Below are 22,020 nucleotides of genomic sequence, written 5' to 3' on the forward strand. Positions count from 1 at the left end.
CGTTGCATGCCTATTTAGCAGTGTAGCAGTAAAAAAGAGCCCCCACGCAACACCTCCAGTTCTCCCACTAAAGCATGTGCTCAGTTGTATGTGATTCTCGGTGTAGCAGTAAAACAGGTCCCCCCTTGAACAGTTTCCCGCTGCGCCACGTTCCAAACGTCATTTAGGAAATTTAAACCAGTGTTGCGGTATAAGAAAAATCCATATCATAAAAATAAAAAACGGTTTTCGATATGAACCGGTATACCGCCCAGCACTACCATTAAGGTCCTCATTAAACAAGCCCAAATGCTTAGTAAAACTAAAGAATTATGTACATGTCTAAGCAAGACTTCTCAGAAGCTAAGTGTCTTGATACTGCACTTATGCAGTTCCCAGCTTGTAAGCTTAATTTCATAAATTTGGAATACAATATTTGATTGGTGTGACAGTGTCTATTTCGAACAGAATGGATACAATTGATGTTTTGTTTATTAATGCACTGAAGGATCTACCTAGCAATGGGCTATTTCTGAAATGTCTTGCATACTACCCTGTCATCATGTGTTGATGAAGGGAGAAAGATGTCATGTTTAAAATAACAGACAAAGATTTTTAAGAATACACCAGAACACCAAAATTATGCAAGAAATACAGGATGTCTGGTCATGCTAGCATAACTCTGAGAAATACACGGTGTTCTCCCCAGAAATTTTTTCCAGCTGGGTGGCATGAAAAAGTAGCCGAGTGGGGCAGGACGGGGAACTTTGGAGATGGGAAAAAATTAAATGTGCACCATTTCTATTAGTTAATTATTATTAGTTATTTTCCAATGCTCAATATGACATCCTTTTTTAAAGTTTGACACTTGTGCCAGAATATTTTTATTAAATTTAAGAAGTATCCAATTCAGGATCCTACAACCCTAACAAAAATTTTAAATAACGATTGTTATGACATAAACCAAGAGGCACAAGTATTGTCGCTGTTGGGAAGAAAAGTGAAAACAATGAGGAAAAAAAACAAAAGTATGGGAAACCTAATGAAGAAAAATAAAAAAATATTCTTCAAAGCCAACTTGCATAAGCAGAAGGTGTCTGCAGTTAAATATTTATATAGTTGTTATGCATATAGTTGTCTGCAGTTTTCCTATAATCAAAGTCCCCAGGATCGGGCCCTCCAAGATTATTATTATATTATAGAGATTATTTAGCGTGCTTTGATTCATGTGATTTCTCAAACATGTCTTGATTGTTTTAAGGGTAGAAAACCCCCTTTCACATTCAGCGGTGCTCACTGGGATCACTAGCCCAATATTAGCTAGTTTGGCTAAATTTGGAAACGACTCTGAGCTCTGATGCCGTTGCCATTTTTTGTAAAATCTGTTTTGGACTGACATCTTTGTATGATTGACTTCCGATAATTTTTGACACAACTGTCCATTCTTGCCTGCTACTTTCAAATTTTAAAATTGGAGGGCTACCATTTTTGAAGTAATGATTGAAAAAAATTTCAGCAGACTCACTTGAATCTTGAGTTTCTGCATTGAAAACTTTTGAAAAGCTGGAAATAATTGGCATGTCAGGGAATCTTGCATCTAGGTGCTTTACAACGGTCTCTAGGTATTTATCATCTATTGCAGTTTTGAATGACATTACATCACTCTGTGTATAAACAATGTAGAGATCTGACCATTATTCTGCCAAACAATGATGAAGACTTTAAAAATATCTCCCAGGAGTGTCTTTCAGCTCCATGATGGACAATTTTGTAGCAAGCAAAACTGGCTCAATTTCGGCAAGATTGACATCTTGCCTTTGCCAAGCCTTAGATAAGTTGGACAACAAAGGTAATACATCTGAAAGCATCATCAGAGAGGACACAAAATTGTACTGTACATTTTAATACATCTGCTTAATCCTTCAGTTGTGATGTCATTTTATTCTCTAGCCTCTCTTTCCACCACAGCTATGACACTCATCATGTCATAGTTAATGTACTGCAGAGTCATGAGACAGCCATTTTAGTGCCATTTTCAGCTTAATCTGAGGAATGTTCAGAATATTTTGGTTTTCCGTTAAACCAGCCATCCTAGCAGAATAATTTTGGAAGAAATAGAACAGCTGTCTTAAGATGTTGTTCAGTTTTGTTAAGTAAGGTACAGCAGCTGCTGCTTGGGCACTTGCAAGGGCCAATCGGTGGTTTACACAGTGGCAGTTGACCAAGAATCCAGATGTTTTATCTTTAAGCAGTTTTGCCACACCTTTCTGTTTCCCAATCATAACAGCCGCTTCATCTGACCCTAGTCCAACCAGATTACCAGTTTTCAAGCCTAGAGTGTCCATGAAAACCCTAAATACAAAGAGGACTGTTTGACTTATGTTAGGTAGAATGCCCAGAGGGGACTGGGCGGTCTCGTGGGCTGGAACCCCTACAGATTTTATTTTTTTACTCCAGCTCTTGGAGTTTTTTTTTGTTTTTTCTGTCCACCCTGGCCATCGGACCTTACTTATTCTATGTTATTTAATGTTGACTTGTGTTTATTTTTTATTGTGTCTTCTATTTTTCTATTCATTTTGTAAAGCACTTTGAGCTACATTTTTTGTATGAATATGTGCTATATAAATAAATGTTGATTGATTGATTGATTGTCTCACTCAGAGTGTTGGTTATAGCCTCCGCTTTGCCATCAATCATATTGCAGATTAATACAAAACTAATTCTGTCCTCTTTAGTGGCCTGGCAAACATTTTTAATGTAAATAATTGTTTTACAACCGAGATGTCTGTGGTTTCATCACACAGAATACTGAAACAATTTTCAGCGTGTATATTTTTCAGTATGTTAGACTTTATTTCTGATGCTAAGACATCCAGCAGCTCTTGCATTATTCTTTCAGAGGTGTAATGTGCCCGTTTACCAACATTGAGATGTTGTAAAAAGGAACAACCCATTTCTTTACAGTGTTCCAACAGCTTTTCAACTTAATTTTTGCCAACCAATACATGCATTTTAAAGCTCCCACAAAGGCATCTCTCTCTATAAATTATTTAACACAGATACAGATCTTTCAATTTGACAGATTCCAGTTTGCTCTAGTACACGCTTACCTAAAAGGTCAGCAGAAGACTCAATGTGCATTTTACTTTTTTCATCGTCCAGCAAGCTTTCCTTTTGAATTTTTGTGCATGGCACATTTACCCAAGGTAACTCCCTCCTTAGGGGGTGTTTGTTTGAATATTTCATGCACAATGAGCACCACATACCATTTTCTTTGACCATTAGCCAATCAAAATCTTTAAACCATTGTTTGTTTATGCCAGATAAGCGGTGCTTAGATTTATCAATTGGCAGAGTGTGTTCTGAAGAGATTTCCCCTGATGGACCAGCCTCTGCAATGTCTTTGTCCGAAATTGCCACATCAGGAGTTGATGCTGCACCTTCATTAGTTTGTAGCGTCTCTTTTCTGAAATAACTGAGCAGTGTTGTTTTCCGAACACTTTTTTAACTCACGTTGGTAAAACGTTTGAAAAAAATGAAAAGTACCTATGAATAAGACTTTTGACTGGGAAAGTGGGAGCCTGTTGGATATTCAATGCACACTTGTACTACAGCAGAGCAAGATATGAACAAAAAAAGGAAAGGCAAAACTCTCAGCAATTCAGTGACAAAACAGTGTGTGCTGCAAGGCTTTCTGCACACTTTTTGCAATATGGACACAGGTCCAAATAAGAACAGCAGATGGGGTCACTTTAAACCCTCAGTATGAGCAAATATGAAAATGGCAGAGGATGTCACTTTAACAGGAACCACACTGAGTGCTACAAGGATTTTTGCACGCAGAACACACCTAATGCTTAACCCTTAAACCGGCGTCAGTCGGTTGCCAGCACACTGTTGCCGAGTATATTTGGCAAAGTACATTCGTTGAACGCTGAAACTGGCTAAAGTCGGTTTCCAGTGCAATTTGAAAGCACATCAAAACCAAGTATATGCAGCGACATACACTCCGCGACATACATTTATTGAACTCCGCAACCGGCTAAAGTTGTTTCTCACTGCAATTTGCCAACATGCCAGAACCAAGTATATTCGGCAATGTATATTCATTGAATGCTGCAACTGGCTATAGTCGTGTCTCATTGCAATTTGCCAGCACACAGGGGCCAAGTATATTCCACAACGTACATTCATTGAATGCACAACTGGCTATAGTCGCTTCACAGAGCAATTTGCCAGCACGCCAGAGCTGATCAGTCAGTGCCGTATATTCGTTGAGCAGCCAACTCATGACCACTGCCAACCTCGGCAGCACTGAAGCTTCACTGTCTCTGGGATTCAGCTGCTGCACTAGACTAGCCTGCAAGCATCAACACTTACCTCTGTGCGCTTGAGTGCAGCCAGTTTAAGAGCAGTTGGCTCAGTGATTTACTGAATTTCATCAATGGCATCAGTTGCACCTTGTACATATAATATTTGATTGTTGCAGTAGTTTTTCTTTGAAGTTTTTACAGTTCATTGGCAGTGTGTAAAATGATAAAGTAATTGTGATGTTCTTTGTATGGAAAAAAACTACTTTCCATTAAAATTTCACACTTTCTTTGTGAATTATGACGTTTACTTAAAAAGTAAGGCAAAAAAGTATTTGTCGTCCAGGGCTGCATTAACACCCAAGTATGTGGCGGTTTAAGGGTTAAAAAACTAACTGAATGAATGAATATATTCTATATGCTGAACAAGAAGAGAGCAGCTGTATACTTAGCAACACTACACAGACTGCACTGACACTGAGAACAGAGACAGACATCACTTCCTGGCACCCTTTTCCTGATATCTGACAGGCTGGTTCCACTAGTCTTTTATTTTATTATTTACACTGACTCTGCATACATTGTAATCCTGAATGCTAATAGAAGGTGTTATAGGTTTGTAACACCTTCTATTAACATATCACAGCAGTCCTCCTCTTGCTAGTCCACCCCCACATCCTCTTTGCTTGTGAACTGCCGCTCCGCCCCCGCAATTAGCATGTACAGCCCCCTCTCACCCACCCACCTCCCCACACTCTTTGCTTGTGAAATCCGCTCTCCTCATCCCCATTAGCTTGTTCAGCATCCAGTGATCGGCAACACCCCGCCACGCCTCTTCCCTCTCCATTTGTGATCCTGCTTCTAAAATATTTGACCACCCGCCCACTCGTCCCTTGCCATCTCTGCAGATCATTAAATCTTCCTGTTCCTATAGATCTGCGGCTGTCATCTTGCAAATGTCTTACAAAAGACGCTAGGGAGAACGCTGTATACAGAATGTTCTTTCAGAGTGGGGATGGCTGGACCGTCTTGAACCACATCTCAGCCAACTTATTAGGGAAGGCTGAAAAGCCCAGGACTTCTTGGTTTCAATCAACTGTGTAGTTGCTGTGCTACCAACTTTCAGATTATCTGCACCAGATTTAAAAATACATCTTCCAGAGTCCGCTTGTTTGTTTATTGAATGCAATTTATTTACCATTTAATCACCAACAAAGGTAGCAATTAGCAAGTGTAAGTAGCATACCATTTATCTGTAAAATACTATGGCTCTATCTTTCATTCCAAAGCTGTTAACTAGCATGAATTTCAAAATTTAACTGGCTCCCTATCGCTAAAGGAACAACTGTCCAACATCTAAGGGACATCACTGATTGTTTTAAAACTGATTGTTAATTCACCTTGTTACTCCTGCACCTCCTCTCGGCACATAAACCTGTAAATATGAATGAGAAAACTGGCAGTCTGCCTTTATGTACTGTATTTCATTTTGTCCAACAAGTAGAATCACAACTGAATCCACTTGGCTCTGGCCAGAAATCTTTCCATCCATCCTTCCAGGGAGATCTCACTCCCTGTTATGTTAACCAAATGGAATTTACTTTGTATTAATGTGTTTAGCCTCATTTATATTTTTGTGTATATAACTGATGTCATTTGCATCATAGCTATAAAACTTGTTAAAGTGTTCTGAGCCAGAACTCAGTTAAAAGTGCAATGCCAAAAAAAAGTTGAAATGGATTACTGTAAATTAAGTACTTAGGCATCAATTACAAAGAATTAATTTGAAAATAACTTATTTTTTTAATATAATAGTTACAAAGTGTCTTTTTAATAGCAGGTTGATCTATCCATCCTTTGGCACCTATAATTTAAATGCGTTTATCAACACATCTACATAATAACGCAACATAACATTTTGCACACTCACTTGATCTATTTCAGGATTGCAGGAGTCTAGAGCCCAGCCCATCAGATGCAAGATAAGCAGCAGCCCTGGCCCAAGCAATGGTCAATCACAGGGCCTACACATGCACGTCACAACTGCAATTTAATCACACTGTGCAACACCTGAGGATGCGTACCTCATTAAGCAGCAGTTCTAACCACTGGACCAGCATGCCATCCTCTTTGCAGAGGGGCTTTTACTAAACAGTCATTTAATAGGCTTTTGTTTTACATTTATCGTTCTACCACAGTAAGCCGCTTCCTTTTTTATAAAATTACTAGCAATGGCTTCACTTCATTTAACTGAAGTGTATCATTGGCCAAATGACAAGACAACACTGTTACCAAAAAGAAAAAAAAGCTGAAAAACCTTACACTTTGAGAAATTTGCCAATACAAACAAACCTGTCTTACACATGTACACTTCAATTTGATATTAAACATAACCTGAAATGTGTCAATTAAAAGAAAACTGTGTTGAAACAAAAAAACACCAATGCAACAACAAATATGCACATACTACACTTTTTTGTTTTTAGGCTGAGGACACAAACAAAGGAGAATTGCAACAGAATATCAACAAGTCTGATAATCAACCCATTATCAGCAATGTCCACCAAGTTATGCCAAACACTACCACAGGGCATAAAGAAAAAAAAATGGTGATTTAATTCCCAAATGAAACAACATGTGCAATTATTAAATATCAATACCAAAAGCAGCATGAAATGCTCTAACAACCTTTATTTTATATGGCTAGATCAAAGGGGCCTCCATAGTATTAGAAGAAAGAAGATTCCAGAGTTCAGCAGCTATACAGCAACGGTCTCAGTCTCTCATTACAATTATATACATTCTAAGAACCTCAAGCAAACCTGTACCTTAAAACTGCAATGTACACTCTAGTGCATACACATTAATAAGCTCTGTTAAAAAAAAAAAAAAAAGGAAAGGGGATAAGCTGTCTTTAAGCTTTATACGTCAAAGGAGGACATTATAATTAGCTCCAAACTTAACTCAGTGCTATATTTTCTGCTGCTTTCAGTTAACTAAAGCACAATATGCTAAAACGTATTATTTTGCTTCTATGACTGATTAAATCCCTGTGAATTGCATAATGGATTTTACAAGATTCCCCCTTAGACAGCGCTGCAGTCTCTGTTCTGTATCATGCTACTTTAAAATCTTTATCTGTGTCTAATGTGATTTATCAACCTGCATTTAGTGCTGGAAAGTTTTCTTAGCACCTTCCATTCAAATAATTACAGGTGCCGGTCATAAAATTAGAATATCATGACAAAGTTGATTTATTTCAGTAATTCCATTCAAAAGTGAAACTTGTATATTAGAATCATTCATTACACACAGACTGATGTATTTCAAATGTTTATTTCTTTTAATTTTGATGATTATAACAGACAACTAATGAAAGTCCCAAATTCAGTATCTCGGAAAATTAGAATATCAATTAAGACCAATGCAAAAAAAGGATTTTTAGAAATGTTGGCCAACTGAAAGGTATGAACATGAAAAGTATGAACATGTAGAGCACTCAATATTTAGTTAAGGTTCCTTTGGCCTGGATTACTGCAGCAATGTGGAGTGGCATGGAGTCGATCAGTCTGTGGCACTGCTCAGGTGTTATGAGAGCCCATGTTGCTCTGATGTGGCCTTCAGCTCTTCTAAATTGCTGGGTCTGGTGTATTGCATCTTCCTCTTCACAATACCCCATATATTTTCTATGGGGTTAAGGTCAGGCGAGTTTGCTGGCCAATCAAGAACAGGGATACCATGGTCCTTAAACCAGGTACTGGTAGTTTTGGCACTTTGGGCAGGTGCCAGGTCCTGTTGGAAAATGAAATCTGCATCTCCATAAAGTTCGTCAGCAGCATGAAGTGCTCTAAAACTTTGGCTGTGTTGACCTTGGACCTCAGAAAACACAATGGACCAACACCAGCAGATGACATGGCACCCCAAGCCATCACTGACTGTGGAAACTTTACACTGGACCTCAAGCAACGTGGATTCTGTGCCTCTCCTCTGTTCCTCCAGGCTCTGGGATCTTGATTTCCAAAGGAAATGCAAAATTTACTTTCATCAGAGAACAGAACTTTGGACCACTCAGCAGTAGTTTTGCCTTTAGCCTAGGCGAGACGCTTCTGATGCTGTCTCTTGTTCAAGAGTGGCTTGACACAAGGAATGCAACAGCCGAAACCCATGTTTTGCATACGTCTGTGCGTGGTGGTTCTTGAAGCATCGACTCCAGCTGCAGTCCACTCTTTGTGAATCTCCCCTACAGTTTTGAATGGGTTTTGTTTCACAATCCTCTCCAGGGTGCAGTTATCTCTATTGCTTGTACACTTTTTTCTACCACATCTTGTCCTTCCCTTCGCCTCTCTATTAAAGTGCTTGCACACAGAGCTCTGTGAACAGCTAGCCTCTTTAGCAATGACCTTTTGTGTCTTACCCTCCTTGTGCAAGGTGTCAATGGGCATCTTTTGGACAACTGTCAAGTCAGCAGTCTTCCCCATGATTGCGTAGCCTACAGAACTAGACTGACAGACCATTTAAAGGCTTTTGCAGGTGTTTTGAGTTAATTAGCTGATTAGAGTGTGGCACCAGGTGTCTTCAATATTGAACCTTTTCACAATACAGTATTCTAATTTTCCGAGATACTGATTTTGAGACTTTCATTATTTGTCAGTTATAATCATCAAAAATAAAAGAAATAAACATTTGAAATACATCAGTCTGTGTGTAATGAATGTATCTAATATACAAGTTTCACTTTTTGAATGGAATTACTGAAATCAATCAACTTTGTCATGATATTCTAATTTTATGACCAGCACCTGTACACTGCTGGCTATTTTCTTATCAAAAGGGGAGAAATATGAGGCGAGACACAAAAATAATTGGTTAAAAAAATATATATTTATTGATGAATTACAGCATTCTAAACATTGTCACCTTTTAGGGCTGCAACAATTACTCCACGTAATCAATGACTTTGACGCGCATTTTTTACTGTCGATGCGTGATAAACTGTAACTTCAATAGACGCTCCAGTCACAAAGAACCACATTGCCTGGGGGCAGTATCGTTTTTTATTGTTTGTCAATACTGCACACAGTCCAACCATGAAAAAGAATGTCTGAGGAGAAGAACGTAGAGGAAAACAAACGTGGTTGCAATGGCGAATCGGATAGAGGAGGGGGAAGGAGATGGAAAAAAATTGAGACAGAAACTTTCTAAAGTGTGGGAGCACTTCACTGAAAAAGAAAAAAAAAGTTGAATGCACATCTGAAACGCAAGCATCCTGGAGCTGTTTTAGCGAGTAAAGTTAGTGTCATGTATTAATATTGCTGTTTGTACTATAATGTGTATATAAAGGTTTCGACAATGATAGTTAACCCTTAAACCGACACATACTTGGGAGTTAATGCACCCCTGGATGCCACATACTTTTTAGCTACACTTTTTAAGTAAACGTCACAATTCACAAAGAAAATGTGAAATTTTAATGGAACAGATTTTTTTTTTTTTCCAATGCAAAAAGCATCACAACTACTGCAACACTGACCATTTTACACACTGCAAATGAACTGTAAAAACTATAAAAAAACTACTGTAACAATCTATTATATGTTCAAGGTGCAACTGAAGTCAAATTCAGTAAATCACCGAGCCAACTGCACTTGAACTGGCTGGCCTGCACGCAAACACACAGAGGTAAATTCTGATGGTTGCAGGCTCATCTAGTGCCGGCAGTGCTCATGAGCTGGCTGGTCAACGAATGTATGGCAGCGACTAATCAGCTCCGGCATGCTGCCAAATTGCTCTGTGAAGAAAAAACATAGCCAGTTGCGGGGTTCAATTAATGTACGTCACCGAATATACTCGCCCGCTGCCTGCTGGCAAATTGCACTGAGAAAAAAATTTCGCTGGTTGCAGAGTTCAATGAATGTATGTCACCGCATATACTCGGCTTCGGCATGCATCCAAATTGTACTGGAAACCGGTTCTAGCAAGTTGCAGCGGTTTAAGGGTTAAGTGAATATAATTTCAGTTATGTTGCAAACGTTTTTGGAGCTATAGTAAACGAGTGAACAGGAGTAGCTGAGCTGTCCTAGTTTTTTTTTTTTCTTTTTTTTTCGCATAATATTTGAGTTCATATGAATAGTAAACCATCTCTAACTAATATTAGGTAACTTGTGTTTTGGAGTATATCAGTAATTAGCTTGTTACATATTTTAGTCCGTTATTTTTTATTTTGGAATAATATAATACATGATGTGATAAACTACAACACTTTTCCTTCAGAGAGTGTGATGATTAAAACATCTTTGTCTGCAAAATCATTCTGTATTCCTGCTACCTCTACTTCTTCTGAACGTCTCTTCTCAGCAGCTGGGAACATTGTCTCAAAGAAGAGAGCCAGCCTCACACCAGAGCATGTGGAAATGCTCAAGTTCCTGCACTGCAATCAGGAATATATGAACTGAATCTTTTATAAACTTTAAGACATACCAGTGGCCATTTTTGGTTAAGTTAAATGCACTTTTTTGTTTAAAGACTATGTGCACTTTTGTATTGTTTAATGTATTTCTTTTTATTGTGATGGTAACACTAATATAAAACATCTGATTATTTTCTAATTCATATGTTTCACTTGTTATTTTAATTTGATTATTATTAATTTTAATTGTGTTAATGAAGAGACATCAGGGTGACATTCACAGGTGGACAGACGTGAGCAGATAAGGTAAGACATGCACTAGAGCCCAGAACAGGATGTGCAACCACAGGTGGCAGGCATCAAAATAGTCAGACATGAAATAGTGACTGATCGACTAATTGTTGAAAAAATTGAACGATTAGTCGACTACAAAAATGATCATTAGTTGCAGCCCTAGTCACTTTCTATATACTCCGCCTCCCAATCTCTACACCGCTCCATATGTATCTTCCATTGATTGAAACAGTGCTGGAAGTCTTCTTACTTGAGGATCATCAACAGGCTTGCTATTTCTATCTTCACTTTATCCACTGAAGAAAAAGGTGTTCCTTTCAGGTCACTTTTGATTTTCGGGAACAAGTAAAAAATCACAGGGAGCTAAATCGGGCAAATAGGAAGGTTGATCGAGGTCAAGAAAGTTTGTCAGTCAAAAACTGCTTTATAGAAAAAGCATTGTGTACAGGAGCGTTCTCTTGGTGAATCACCCACCCCCCTCTCGACCTGGGCATTGAACGTCTTCCACATTTTCTTGTCCTTCCTTGAAATGTTTGTGCTACTCCAAAACTTGTGTGCAAGACAAACTGTTATCACTGTTCACGGTTTTTATCATTTCATAAGTTTCTGTGGCCGTTTTGATCAATTTCACGAGAAATTGGATGATGGATTCGCTGTTCGATTTTTTCACCCAATATTATAGCGGCAACTTGTGTAGCGATTGTTGTGCAAATACTGGCAGGGCTATTCACAGGATATACCTAGCCAGTCGGTGGTTTGAGAGTGTGTGTAGAAGGGGATATAGTTCTCTGATTCACGTTTTGCCTACCTCCATAGTTTTCCAGGAAAGCCACAAGCCCAGTCCAGTTATTTTTGTGCCTCACCTTGTAAAGCCAAATGTCACTTGAATTCCATAAAAATAAACTGCTCAGCCAAAACTTTATTTTCCCTCTGAAGCCATATGCATATCAATAACAGCACCGCAAGCAAATAGCAAAAGATAACAACAAGCTTCATGAAAAAAGTGAGTTAAAAAGGAGCCACCCCATGTTAAAAATCAATTTTTTTTATCAAAAAATCATCACAATACAGCCAAATGTTACATACACATGCCACCAATTCACTGATCATTCTTTGCATACACTTATATACTGCAGAGGTGGGTAGTAACGAGTTACATTTACTCCATTACATTTACTTGAGTAACTTTTTTAAAAAAAATGTACGTCTAAGAGTAGTTTTACTGCACCATACATTTTACTTTTACTTAAGTACATTTGTGAAGAAGAAACACTACTCTTACTCCACTATATTGGGCAACACTCAAATAGTTACTTTTTTTCCCCATTAGATACGCTATATTTTTGCCAGTGGATATACTGCATGACTGTTTCACCAATCAGACGTAGCAACAATAATCACATGGCTCTGTTTCACAAATCAGACGTAGCCATGCAGTCACATGACAACACACAAACTATGGCAGCATAGCGACACAAACTCCTCATAGACAGCTGAAGGGAAAGAAAGAATACAAGTGGAACCTAGGTTTGTGAGCATAATTCGTTCCGGAAATGTGCTCACAATTCAAAGCACTCGTATATCAAAGGGAATTTTCCCATAAGAAGTAATAGAAACTCATATGATTCATTCCACAACCCAAAACTCTTCATATTAAAAATGATTAATACAAAATATAAAGTAAAAATACATAAAACAAATTAACCTGCACTTTACCTTTGAAAAGAATCATGGCTGGTGTGAGCGAGTTTCTAAACTCATGTGGAATTTCACCGAACGGGACAACATGCGGAAGAAGCAACCGCAGGCACCCAGTGCTGTAGCAGTTTGCCGTAAAAGCGAATCCAAAAAGATCACGGTCATGCTATAAGCACCTGCTGTTGGTGGGTGATACAAGGAACAAGGAATATTATAAATGTGCAGGGCACAGTATTACTTGGCCACTAACCTGGGCATGACCCTGCCTGACTGCCATGTCAGTGTATAGGAGAGTGGCAGATCCCGCTACAACAAATAACGGCGCTGTTCCTGTTTCAAGCTGAATAAAGATGGTGTAGCTAAAGTATTGAAACTTAGCTTTGTGTTTTGGGGTGCAAAAATGTATTAAAAACTTTAGCGCGTCTTGCAAAACACTTGCAAACCAAGTTACTCGCAATCCAAGATTCTACTTCTACATGAAAAATGAGAGCCAACTCCTGCTGAAGCTTAACCATCACATCACTTAACTGTGTGAAGAATAAGCACGTTTTAACCAAACATGCACAGACACAGACAGTCAAGGTAAAGTGAGACTTCTTGTACGTGCACAAGCTGCCTTGTTCTAATGTTATTTTCTATCAGCTGTGATATACTGTCAGTGTACAGTATATCTTGTCACTAAGTAGTTTGCACTGTTCAAACATACATGTTACCTACTGTAGGTATTGGCTTCAAAAGCTTTGTTGTGAAAAACTGAGATTTGGAACTGTGTTATTTGTGCATCGTTATTTTGTAAAGATGTTATTTATTTTTACTTATTTTTTATTTTATTATTTGGAAATAGCAGAATTTGCACATCTATACTAATAAAAGGCAAAGCCCTCACTGACTGACTCACTTACCACTAATTCTCCAACTTCCCGTGTAGGCAGAAGGCTGAAATTTGGCAGGCTCATTCCTTACAGCTTACTTACAAAAGTTAGGCAGGTTTCATTCTACGTGTAACGGTCATAACTGGAACCTAGTTATGTACATATATACCAGCCATAGCCTGCAGCTCGGTCGCCGTGTGAGGCGAAGTTACGTCCCTCATCGTCATGCCTCCCACGTAATTGAGTGCATGCCCATATAAGGCCGTCTGTCAGCGGCAATCCAATAGAAACACTCTGCCGCTAAATATTCGCAGGTGAAGGGCTGTGCTTATGCAGATGAAGATGAGATGGTCAGGGTGGTGTTTGGCACAAACTCAGTGAAACTGCGAGAGAAACTTTTAAGTGCCGTGTCTTAGCTATCATTAAATAAAGCCGTGGACATTGCACGAGATAGCACAAGCACAGCTGAGAACCTTCGATGCATGTACACCGAGCGGCTCACTTGAACTGACTGTGAACGCAGTACACAGACAAAAAGCAACAGCTCCAAAGAGCGCTGAACAAAAACCACACTACACAATTGAGAAGGCAGCAAAAGAATATGAAGCGAGTGACGCATACAAGCATATTCAGAAGTACAGCTACTGCGGAAACAAAGCACACGGTGGAAAAAGTCAATGTCCAGCTAAAGGAAGACATTGTAAAATAAACCCGTGAATGCAGTGTGTCACATCTCAGATAAAGAGGAAGACGAGCTGTTTATTGATGCAGTAAGAAAGGAATCGATGAATGAAACCTGTTATCTTTACAACGGTTGACAAACACGGAATGTAACTTGAACACAACACATCCTCCAAATACGAACCTGATTGAAAGAAATAATTATAATCTAATCCTTGATGACAGCAACACTCATAACAGTCACAAAACAATTACATTGACAATCGATGTCACGTTATTTTTAAAATGTTCCCTTTTCTTTTTCATTACTTCTTTAACACACTACTTCTCCACTGCGAAGCATGGGTATTTTGCTAGTCCAATATATAAAGCAGAGTCGATATGTGTATGTATGTTTGTTTGTATGTCCGCCATAAAATTCTGCACCGGGCGTCCAATCGCCAACAAACTGGGGATGGGGCTCCTTTGTGACCAGGAGAAGCGCATGGGGTATGTTTAATTCGGAAAAATGTTCGTGGTGAACCGCAGGGCACCTTTTCACCGACACAATGTTTGGCACACTTCCTCATACTTATCATCGACAAGATGGCAACACGTTGCAACAGACGTGCACCGCAGCGCCATCTAGCGGCAGCTTTGGTCTCTGTGTGTCACTCTTCACCCATGTTTCTTTAAATTGCTAAGAAATGGCGGAAGTGTCCAAGTATGAGAAGGCCGACTGCTTTGATCGGGTGAAGAGGAACTGCCGTATGGATGTGAAACATGAACGACCCAGTGCACGTGACCAGCTGACACACCTGCGATTCCGCACGTCACACTCCCACACGCACTGATAGTGCAGTATTTCTTTCCCCAACGTCCCTTATATGCAAGCACGTTTGAACAGAGACTCACCTTAAAAAGACAGCATCCTTCCGCCACCATTTTCCCCAAATGCAGCATCGGTCCAACTCACAGTATGATTTCAGTGTTGCTCTTTCAGACTGACTGGTGCTATTTGTTCGCTTTCTGACGTGTTCAAAACAACGTAAATTCATCTCACTGTGGTGCTTATTCCGTACGTAATACCATTTAACACATTATAATTGGCCTGTCGCTAATATACCCATGCCACCGAAAAAAAGATGTAGAATTGGAAGGTCCACTTCAGATGCCACAACAAAGTCAATTTCAAGGACGTCTGAAACGCCACAGCAGACAGAATCCAGAGTGGAGGAACTTACAATAAAATGGCAATCATAAAATTGTTTGTTCTATTTCTATGTTCTGTTTCTTTCATTTGGGAAATTCACCGGTAATGGATTCCCTGGCAACGCTGGTGCTAGTTATTTTATATATTTGTCTGTCTTATTACAACATTTCTAAAAAATAAAACGTTTATTACGATCAAACAGTTACTCAGTACTTGAGTAGTCTTTTCATCAAATACTTTTTTACTCTTACTTGAGTAATTATTTGGATGACTACTTTTTACTTCTACTTAATATTATTTTGAAGTAACGCTACTCTTACTTGAGTACAATTTTTGGCTACTCTACCCACCTCTGATATACTGTATCGCACAGCTCCACATTCTCCCTGTCCTTTTCCTTTAACACTAGAATCCCTGAAGCCTACGAAAAAAGTCGTAATCCTGGGCCAACTTAAACTCCTTTGCAGGTCTCCATTAGAGTCTTTTGTTTTGCAAATGTGTCAACCAGCACAAGCAGCCTGCTATTCCATCACCACCCACCGCCCATATCCCAGCACCGCAGCTTAAGTCGGACAAAAAGTTCTCCCAGCTCAAGTATGTTTATCTGGGTGTTGTACAGGGCAAATAATATTTTGTTATTTGGAACACATGCATTTCATGTGTGTTCCGTGTATACAACGATCTGGGTAAATGTAGGATGAAAGGAAATGTGAGGCAAGAAATGTTGAACACATAGGAGGAGGAGGAGGTTAGGAGCACACACTGATACAGCGCATTGCTGCACCCACCACATGACAAACCAACTCTGGATCCCAGATTAGGACCCAAGTGCAGCCAGAACACATAGCTAAAACAGAAACCTTTTCATGTTAAAGTACTAACGGTAAGATTTTTGACATGAAGTGCATAATGTGTGAAGACTGATGTCCAAATATCAAATAAACACTTTCACAAAAGGTACAAGTATAACAAAACAAGTGCACTGTTATTCAAGAACATAAAAAAAAAGAAAAAGAAATCGGGTTAGGGTACGATGCCGACACAACCACTTGGCTGGTGCAGAGGTAAGAACTGCTGACTCATAATAAAGAGTTTGCGGGTTCAATTCCGGATCCTTCCTAGATTTACCGTTTTGAGTAGTGTGCTGCTCTTATTGTTACTATTACAGAATAAAAACATACACTTGATTTGATTTTGATTCCTATTTTGTACCTGTGAATGATGGAAATAAAAACGTAATCTTGTTTAAAATATTAAAGAAGTGTCATCTTTAACTTTATGCCTTTTAGTGATATTTTGCTATTCACAGTAACAGACATTTTAAGCAAGGGGGCTCAAACTTCTGCATAATGCTGTATATTAAAGCAGTCATATTTAGCATTTTGTTGCATATCCCTTGAATGCAAGGACTGCTTGAAGTCTGCGATTTATAGATACCTTCAGGAGCAGAGCATCTTCTCCGATGATGCTCTACCAGGCCTCTAATGCAGCCGTCTTCAGCTCCTGTTTGCTGCAGGGGGTTTAATTTTCTCTTCGGCATATGGAAGGCATGCACAATTGGATTTAAATCGAGTGACTGGCTTGGCCATTCAAGAATTTTCCAATTTGTAATTTTATAAAACTACTGTGTTACCTTAGCAGTACATTTGGGATCATTATCTTGTTGTAAGATGAAGCGACGTCCAATGGGTTTGGAGGCATTTACTGGAACTTGAGTAGATTATGTTTATATAAACCTCAGAATTCATTGTGCCAGGACCTGTGGCAGCCATACATGCACAGCCATAACACACCCACTACCATGATTAAAAGATGAGGCGGTATGTTTTGGTTCTTGGGCAGTTCCTTTTCGTCTCCACAATTTGCTCTTGCCATCAGTCTGATATAGATTCATCTTTGTCTCGTCTTTCCACAAGACAACCTTTTTCCAGAATTCTACAGGCTCTTATAAATACTATTTTGCAAACTATAATCTGGTCATCCTGTTTTTGTGGCCCTAGTGGTTTGCATATTGCACTGTGGCCTCTGTATTTCTTATCATCAAGTCTTCTGTGCATAGTCGTCCCAAAGACACACACACATACACACACACACACACACACACAAGCATGCACCTACTGATGATTGTTTCTGATCTGTCTGGTAGGTGTTCAAGACTTTTTTTTTTTTACAATAGTGTGGATTTTTCTGCCATCAGCAGTAGAGGTCTTCCTTGGCCAACTAGTCCCTTTGCAATTACTGAGCTCAACAGTGCATTGTTTCTTAATGATATTCCAGGCAGTCAATTTTGGTAATCTTAAGGTTTTACAGATGTTGTGAATGGTTTTATTCTTGTCTTTCAGCCTCATAATGGCTTCTTTGACTTTTATTAGCACAGCTCTTGCCCTCATGTTGAGAGAGCAATGGCAACTACAGACTCAAATGTCGAAGCAAGCCTACATATCTTATGCCTACACTAATGAACCAATGAAACACACCCAAGTAATCACAAACACCTGTGACATCAATTGTGCCATGAAAATTGGGGGGATCATGTATAAAACTCCCACGTGGTGTGACCGAAATGTATGTAAATAGATTTAAATTAAGGTCTGCAATGTGCATTTTAATCACGTCTGAATTGTTTGATTTGTAATTTTAAACTGTGGATCAGAGGTGTAAATCATGAAAAAAAATGTGGAGGGCACTGTATATTGCGTAATACATATCCACGTTATTTAGCCGTTATTTATCTACTGTAAATTATTGACATGATTATCTATGTTGTCTTGCCTACAAGAAGAAAAGGATAACTGCTCCATAAATGAGAATAAACTATTGTAGAAACAAACCAACATCTGTATTATATAGAATAACTTCACCTGTTAAGGCATGTGGTAATCTTATTGAAGCATTTTAATTAGCTTAACACAAACCATAACAGCTTTTATTGCATTTGTTACCATACTCCACCTGGCAGTTCTCATATTGACTTTCAGCATAACAATTGTATCAGCTATCTTGTGCCGCATCTTAAGTTACTGACACTGCACCTCACATGAACAAGTCAACTGTTCGTTCTGCATTACATTTCTATCAGTTTATGAGAAATGTTGGTAAACTTACTGAACAGCAACAGAGATGCACTACAGAGCAAAAGTAAACAGATGATTTAGTTAAAAAAATAAATAAATAAAGCAAGCACAACAATCACTAAAGAAAAAAATACATATTGAATAATTTAGCAGAAGCGTTTATCCAAACTGGCTAACTCTGCAACTATACATGTGCTAAGATACAGTATCAGCTTGCAAGATGATTAGGTGTCACATGCTGTGTGTAATAAAGTCACAGAACACATACACAAATATACCAAGTGTGTAAACCTATAAACAGACTGCCTGGCACAAAAGGGAACTTACAAGGCATTATTTTCAGTGTTAAGAAAAAAAAAATCCCAGTAAGTCTTTAAGCCTTGGGCCTCACACTTTTGGGATGCATATATAATTTGTAACCATTAATCGAGATTAAAGCAATGATAATGCAAGGGGTACAGTTTATCAGTTCACTTTCTTGTTTATTTGAAATAAGTGGCTAGGAAATAACCACAAGAGCATAAAAAGTTGGACAAAAGAATCAATTATTTCCATCATGCAAGACAATAGCCAAGTTAATTCAATCTCTTATTCAGATATTTATAAAGCTGTCAAGGCTTCTCCATCAACAACTTGACTTTGGTTCCCACGCACCTCTGTGTACAGGATTGTCTCTGGCCTTCCAGCTTATACGCACTTTCCCTAGCGTCTTTAGGTTTATAATTCACTATTTAACTGAACAAAAGCTCAATTTTTACCATTAGTTTTGGGGTCAATGTTGCATACACGGGAGACAGCTGTGACAAAGCACACAATAAACCCCACTGCAAATTCTATTTATTCCGATTTTCACTAATTCGGCAAAGTCATGCAAATGGTGACTTTGTGTACTTCCCAATTACATTTTAGAAAACTGCCATTTTATCAAGAACATTAGATCACAAGTTATAATAAACATCCGCAACAGGGATGTCAAACTCCAATTCTCGAGTCTCACTGTGGCTGCAGTTTTTATTCCTGGTACTTTTTAATTGTAACAAATCACTGCTGCCAATGAAATATTTTATTTTTGTCTTTGTGTTAACTGGTTTACTTTAAAAATTCTGAACTCTCACTTGTTTATATTTTTCCTTTATCGACATCGAAACAACAGTGATATACAAAGCGCACTAACAGATTGCAAAACAACTAGAAGGGGTGTCAGACGCACGGGTACCATTTTCCTTCGAACCAATTGCTTAAACAGAAGCCCGTTCTCGCAGTTAATGGAACGCGTTATTTAACACTACGGGTGGTTAGAACTATCATTCGGTACCACAGAAGGAACTGCGAGTAGTGACCACCGGGACCTCCAAGCAAAGTCCCGTTATTACCGAAACACGGAGAGGGGCGGATAGTTTAACCAACCTGACTGTCCTATTTATAGTTAATCACACCCGCTTCTCAGTTGGTATTACTGCTAAAATTAAAGTACACAATAGCATCTTATATTCCAGTCGATGACTTACCAATTACAACATAACACAAAGTATGTAAACAGCACATTTTGTTAAATATCAATTTACTGTTTCATCACTTACACACACATTGTAAGCTGTACATCAATGTAGTCAACTGCGAACACGTAATAAACACCGGATATCCGCGTGTCCTAATATTAAAGAAAAGCTCAAAAGAGACTCAGAGAGTTACACCGATAACAAAAACAAAACAAAAACAGAACAAAAAAATTCATACCAGGCATTGAAATCCAGCGGCAGCGTGACGTCTTCCCCCCCTACAGAGGCCATGGCGTCAATATCCCGTTTCGTTTTAATCCGAAAACACAGTCACTGTCTCCATGCGTAAATAATACTGCTGCCGCTTGATGAGGCTATTTTAAACTTTCGTTGAGGCGTTAAAATTCAAAGCACTTACTAATGCCGCCATTTTAGCAACTGTATACGCCACATATCTGAAGACAGTGATTCGCTCCTAAAAGTGCCCGTCAGTCTATTTGGGGCGGTGCTTCAACTCTAACGCGCGGGCGCAGCGCTACATCCGCAACTCGTAAAGCGCGCGGCGAGTGGCCCCTGCTGGAATTACGCCGTGACAATAGCGCTTGTCGAATGAAAGTCCGATGTACATTGTCTTATTGGTGTTGTATTCGTGTAGTTTTACTATCATTCTTATTGGTGTTGTATTCGTGTAGTGTTACTATCATTGTATTACTGTGAGACACGTGCATGTAAGATTTAATTGAGCTATAAAAACGTGACAGTAAGCCTACACTTGAAACTAAGAATTAACAGTCACTTTTTGTTCTTCAATTTTCAGAATATTTATAGACTTAGTGGATACTTTTGCTGGGTGCACTTCTAATTCTCCAGTTTACGTAGTCTTGGTTACTTCTTAGGCATGTGATTCATTATTCTCAGTTTACTTACCCAAACTTCCACCGTCCTTTTCTTTAATCTCATTTTTGGTCTCCACCTCAGCACCTCCATGGCAATAACTTAGTATCTTCACTCAATCACGTCTTTATGCAGGTAATGGATGTCGACATTACATTGGTGTATTTTGCCTTATCGCGTAAGTGATCACCCTTAAAACTCTCCCATATCCCTCAGCAATACACTACATTTGCACTTGTTCATTCTTATCTCCTCATTTCTAATGTTGTTTCACGTATTAACTTCTTTGATTATACTCCAATTCCCTAACACCATTTCTTAGACTTCTTCTGTAAACCTCTCATCTCATCATCTGAAATGTTCCTGATGAGTGTTGTGGAGAATCTCTTCTACTAGCCTTTTATCTTAATGGCAGAATTTCTAGTTTAGAAGTTTTAAGTATGGGACATCTGCTTCCTACCACATTCCACATGTAACCTGTAGTGTTCAAATGCATTTACTGATGCTACTGGACACATCATCTTTGGAATTATTCGGTACTTCAGATATTTCGGTATCATACACCTTCATCCAGGTGACTAAACTGGGGCTGATCAAACCCTAGCTTGTGTCCAGATGGCATACTAGCTACCCCAACTCTCTCCTCTCTCGACCTGCCACTTTGGTGCTCTTGCTGGTGGTTCTCCTCCTCCCACTGCCTATTATGCCCATAAAACAGAGAACCTTGCTTAGGGAGCAGGCTGCAAAATCCCTGCAGCAAACCTCCATAGGGAGGCACCTGGTTCTCCATCCCTCTTGCTTACATTACCTGACCAGCCCTGCGTATTTGGTGAGCTTCCTGTTAGAGGCCTCTTCCAGATGATTTTCCCTTGGAACTGTTAGCTGTACCATCACCATTTGCTTGGTTGACTCAGACAAGATGACAACATCTGGACACAAGGAAGTGACAGCAATGTGACTGGAGAATATCAGCTGTCATTCGATGTCCACCAGCAAGTACCAAAACCTTGCTGAGACCTAGGTCCTTGCATTTGTTTTCTCTGTGTTATTTGGCTTCCCACCTGCTCCCAACTGAATTAATCATCTGCGTACAAGAGGTGGGTACACTTGGATGCAGTAAT

The 22,020-nt window shown here is 39.1% G+C and overlaps 1 protein-coding gene across 4 annotated transcripts in view; it reads right to left on the reverse strand.

The window, feature by feature from the left end:
* Nucleotides 1-20,448, reverse strand: part of cdk5rap2 (CDK5 regulatory subunit associated protein 2) — a 172,594-nt gene extending 152,146 nt beyond the window's left edge. For 3 of the 4 annotated variants that reach the window (XM_039762824.1, XM_039762822.1, XM_039762821.1), the window contains exon 1: nucleotides 20,244-20,448. In XM_039762824.1, coding sequence (XP_039618758.1) covers nucleotides 20,244-20,296 — 53 coding nt within the window. In that variant the 5' untranslated portion in view covers nucleotides 20,297-20,448. Of the gene's footprint in view, nucleotides 1-20,086; nucleotides 20,110-20,243 lie in introns of those variants that run through there. The other variant, XM_039762823.1, reaches the window with a different exon arrangement.
* Between the last annotated feature and the right edge of the window lie 1,572 nt (nucleotides 20,449-22,020).

This window comes from Polypterus senegalus, chromosome 9 (genome assembly GCF_016835505.1).
Source record: "Polypterus senegalus isolate Bchr_013 chromosome 9, ASM1683550v1, whole genome shotgun sequence".
Classification (NCBI taxonomy): Eukaryota; Metazoa; Chordata; class Cladistia; order Polypteriformes; family Polypteridae; genus Polypterus; species Polypterus senegalus.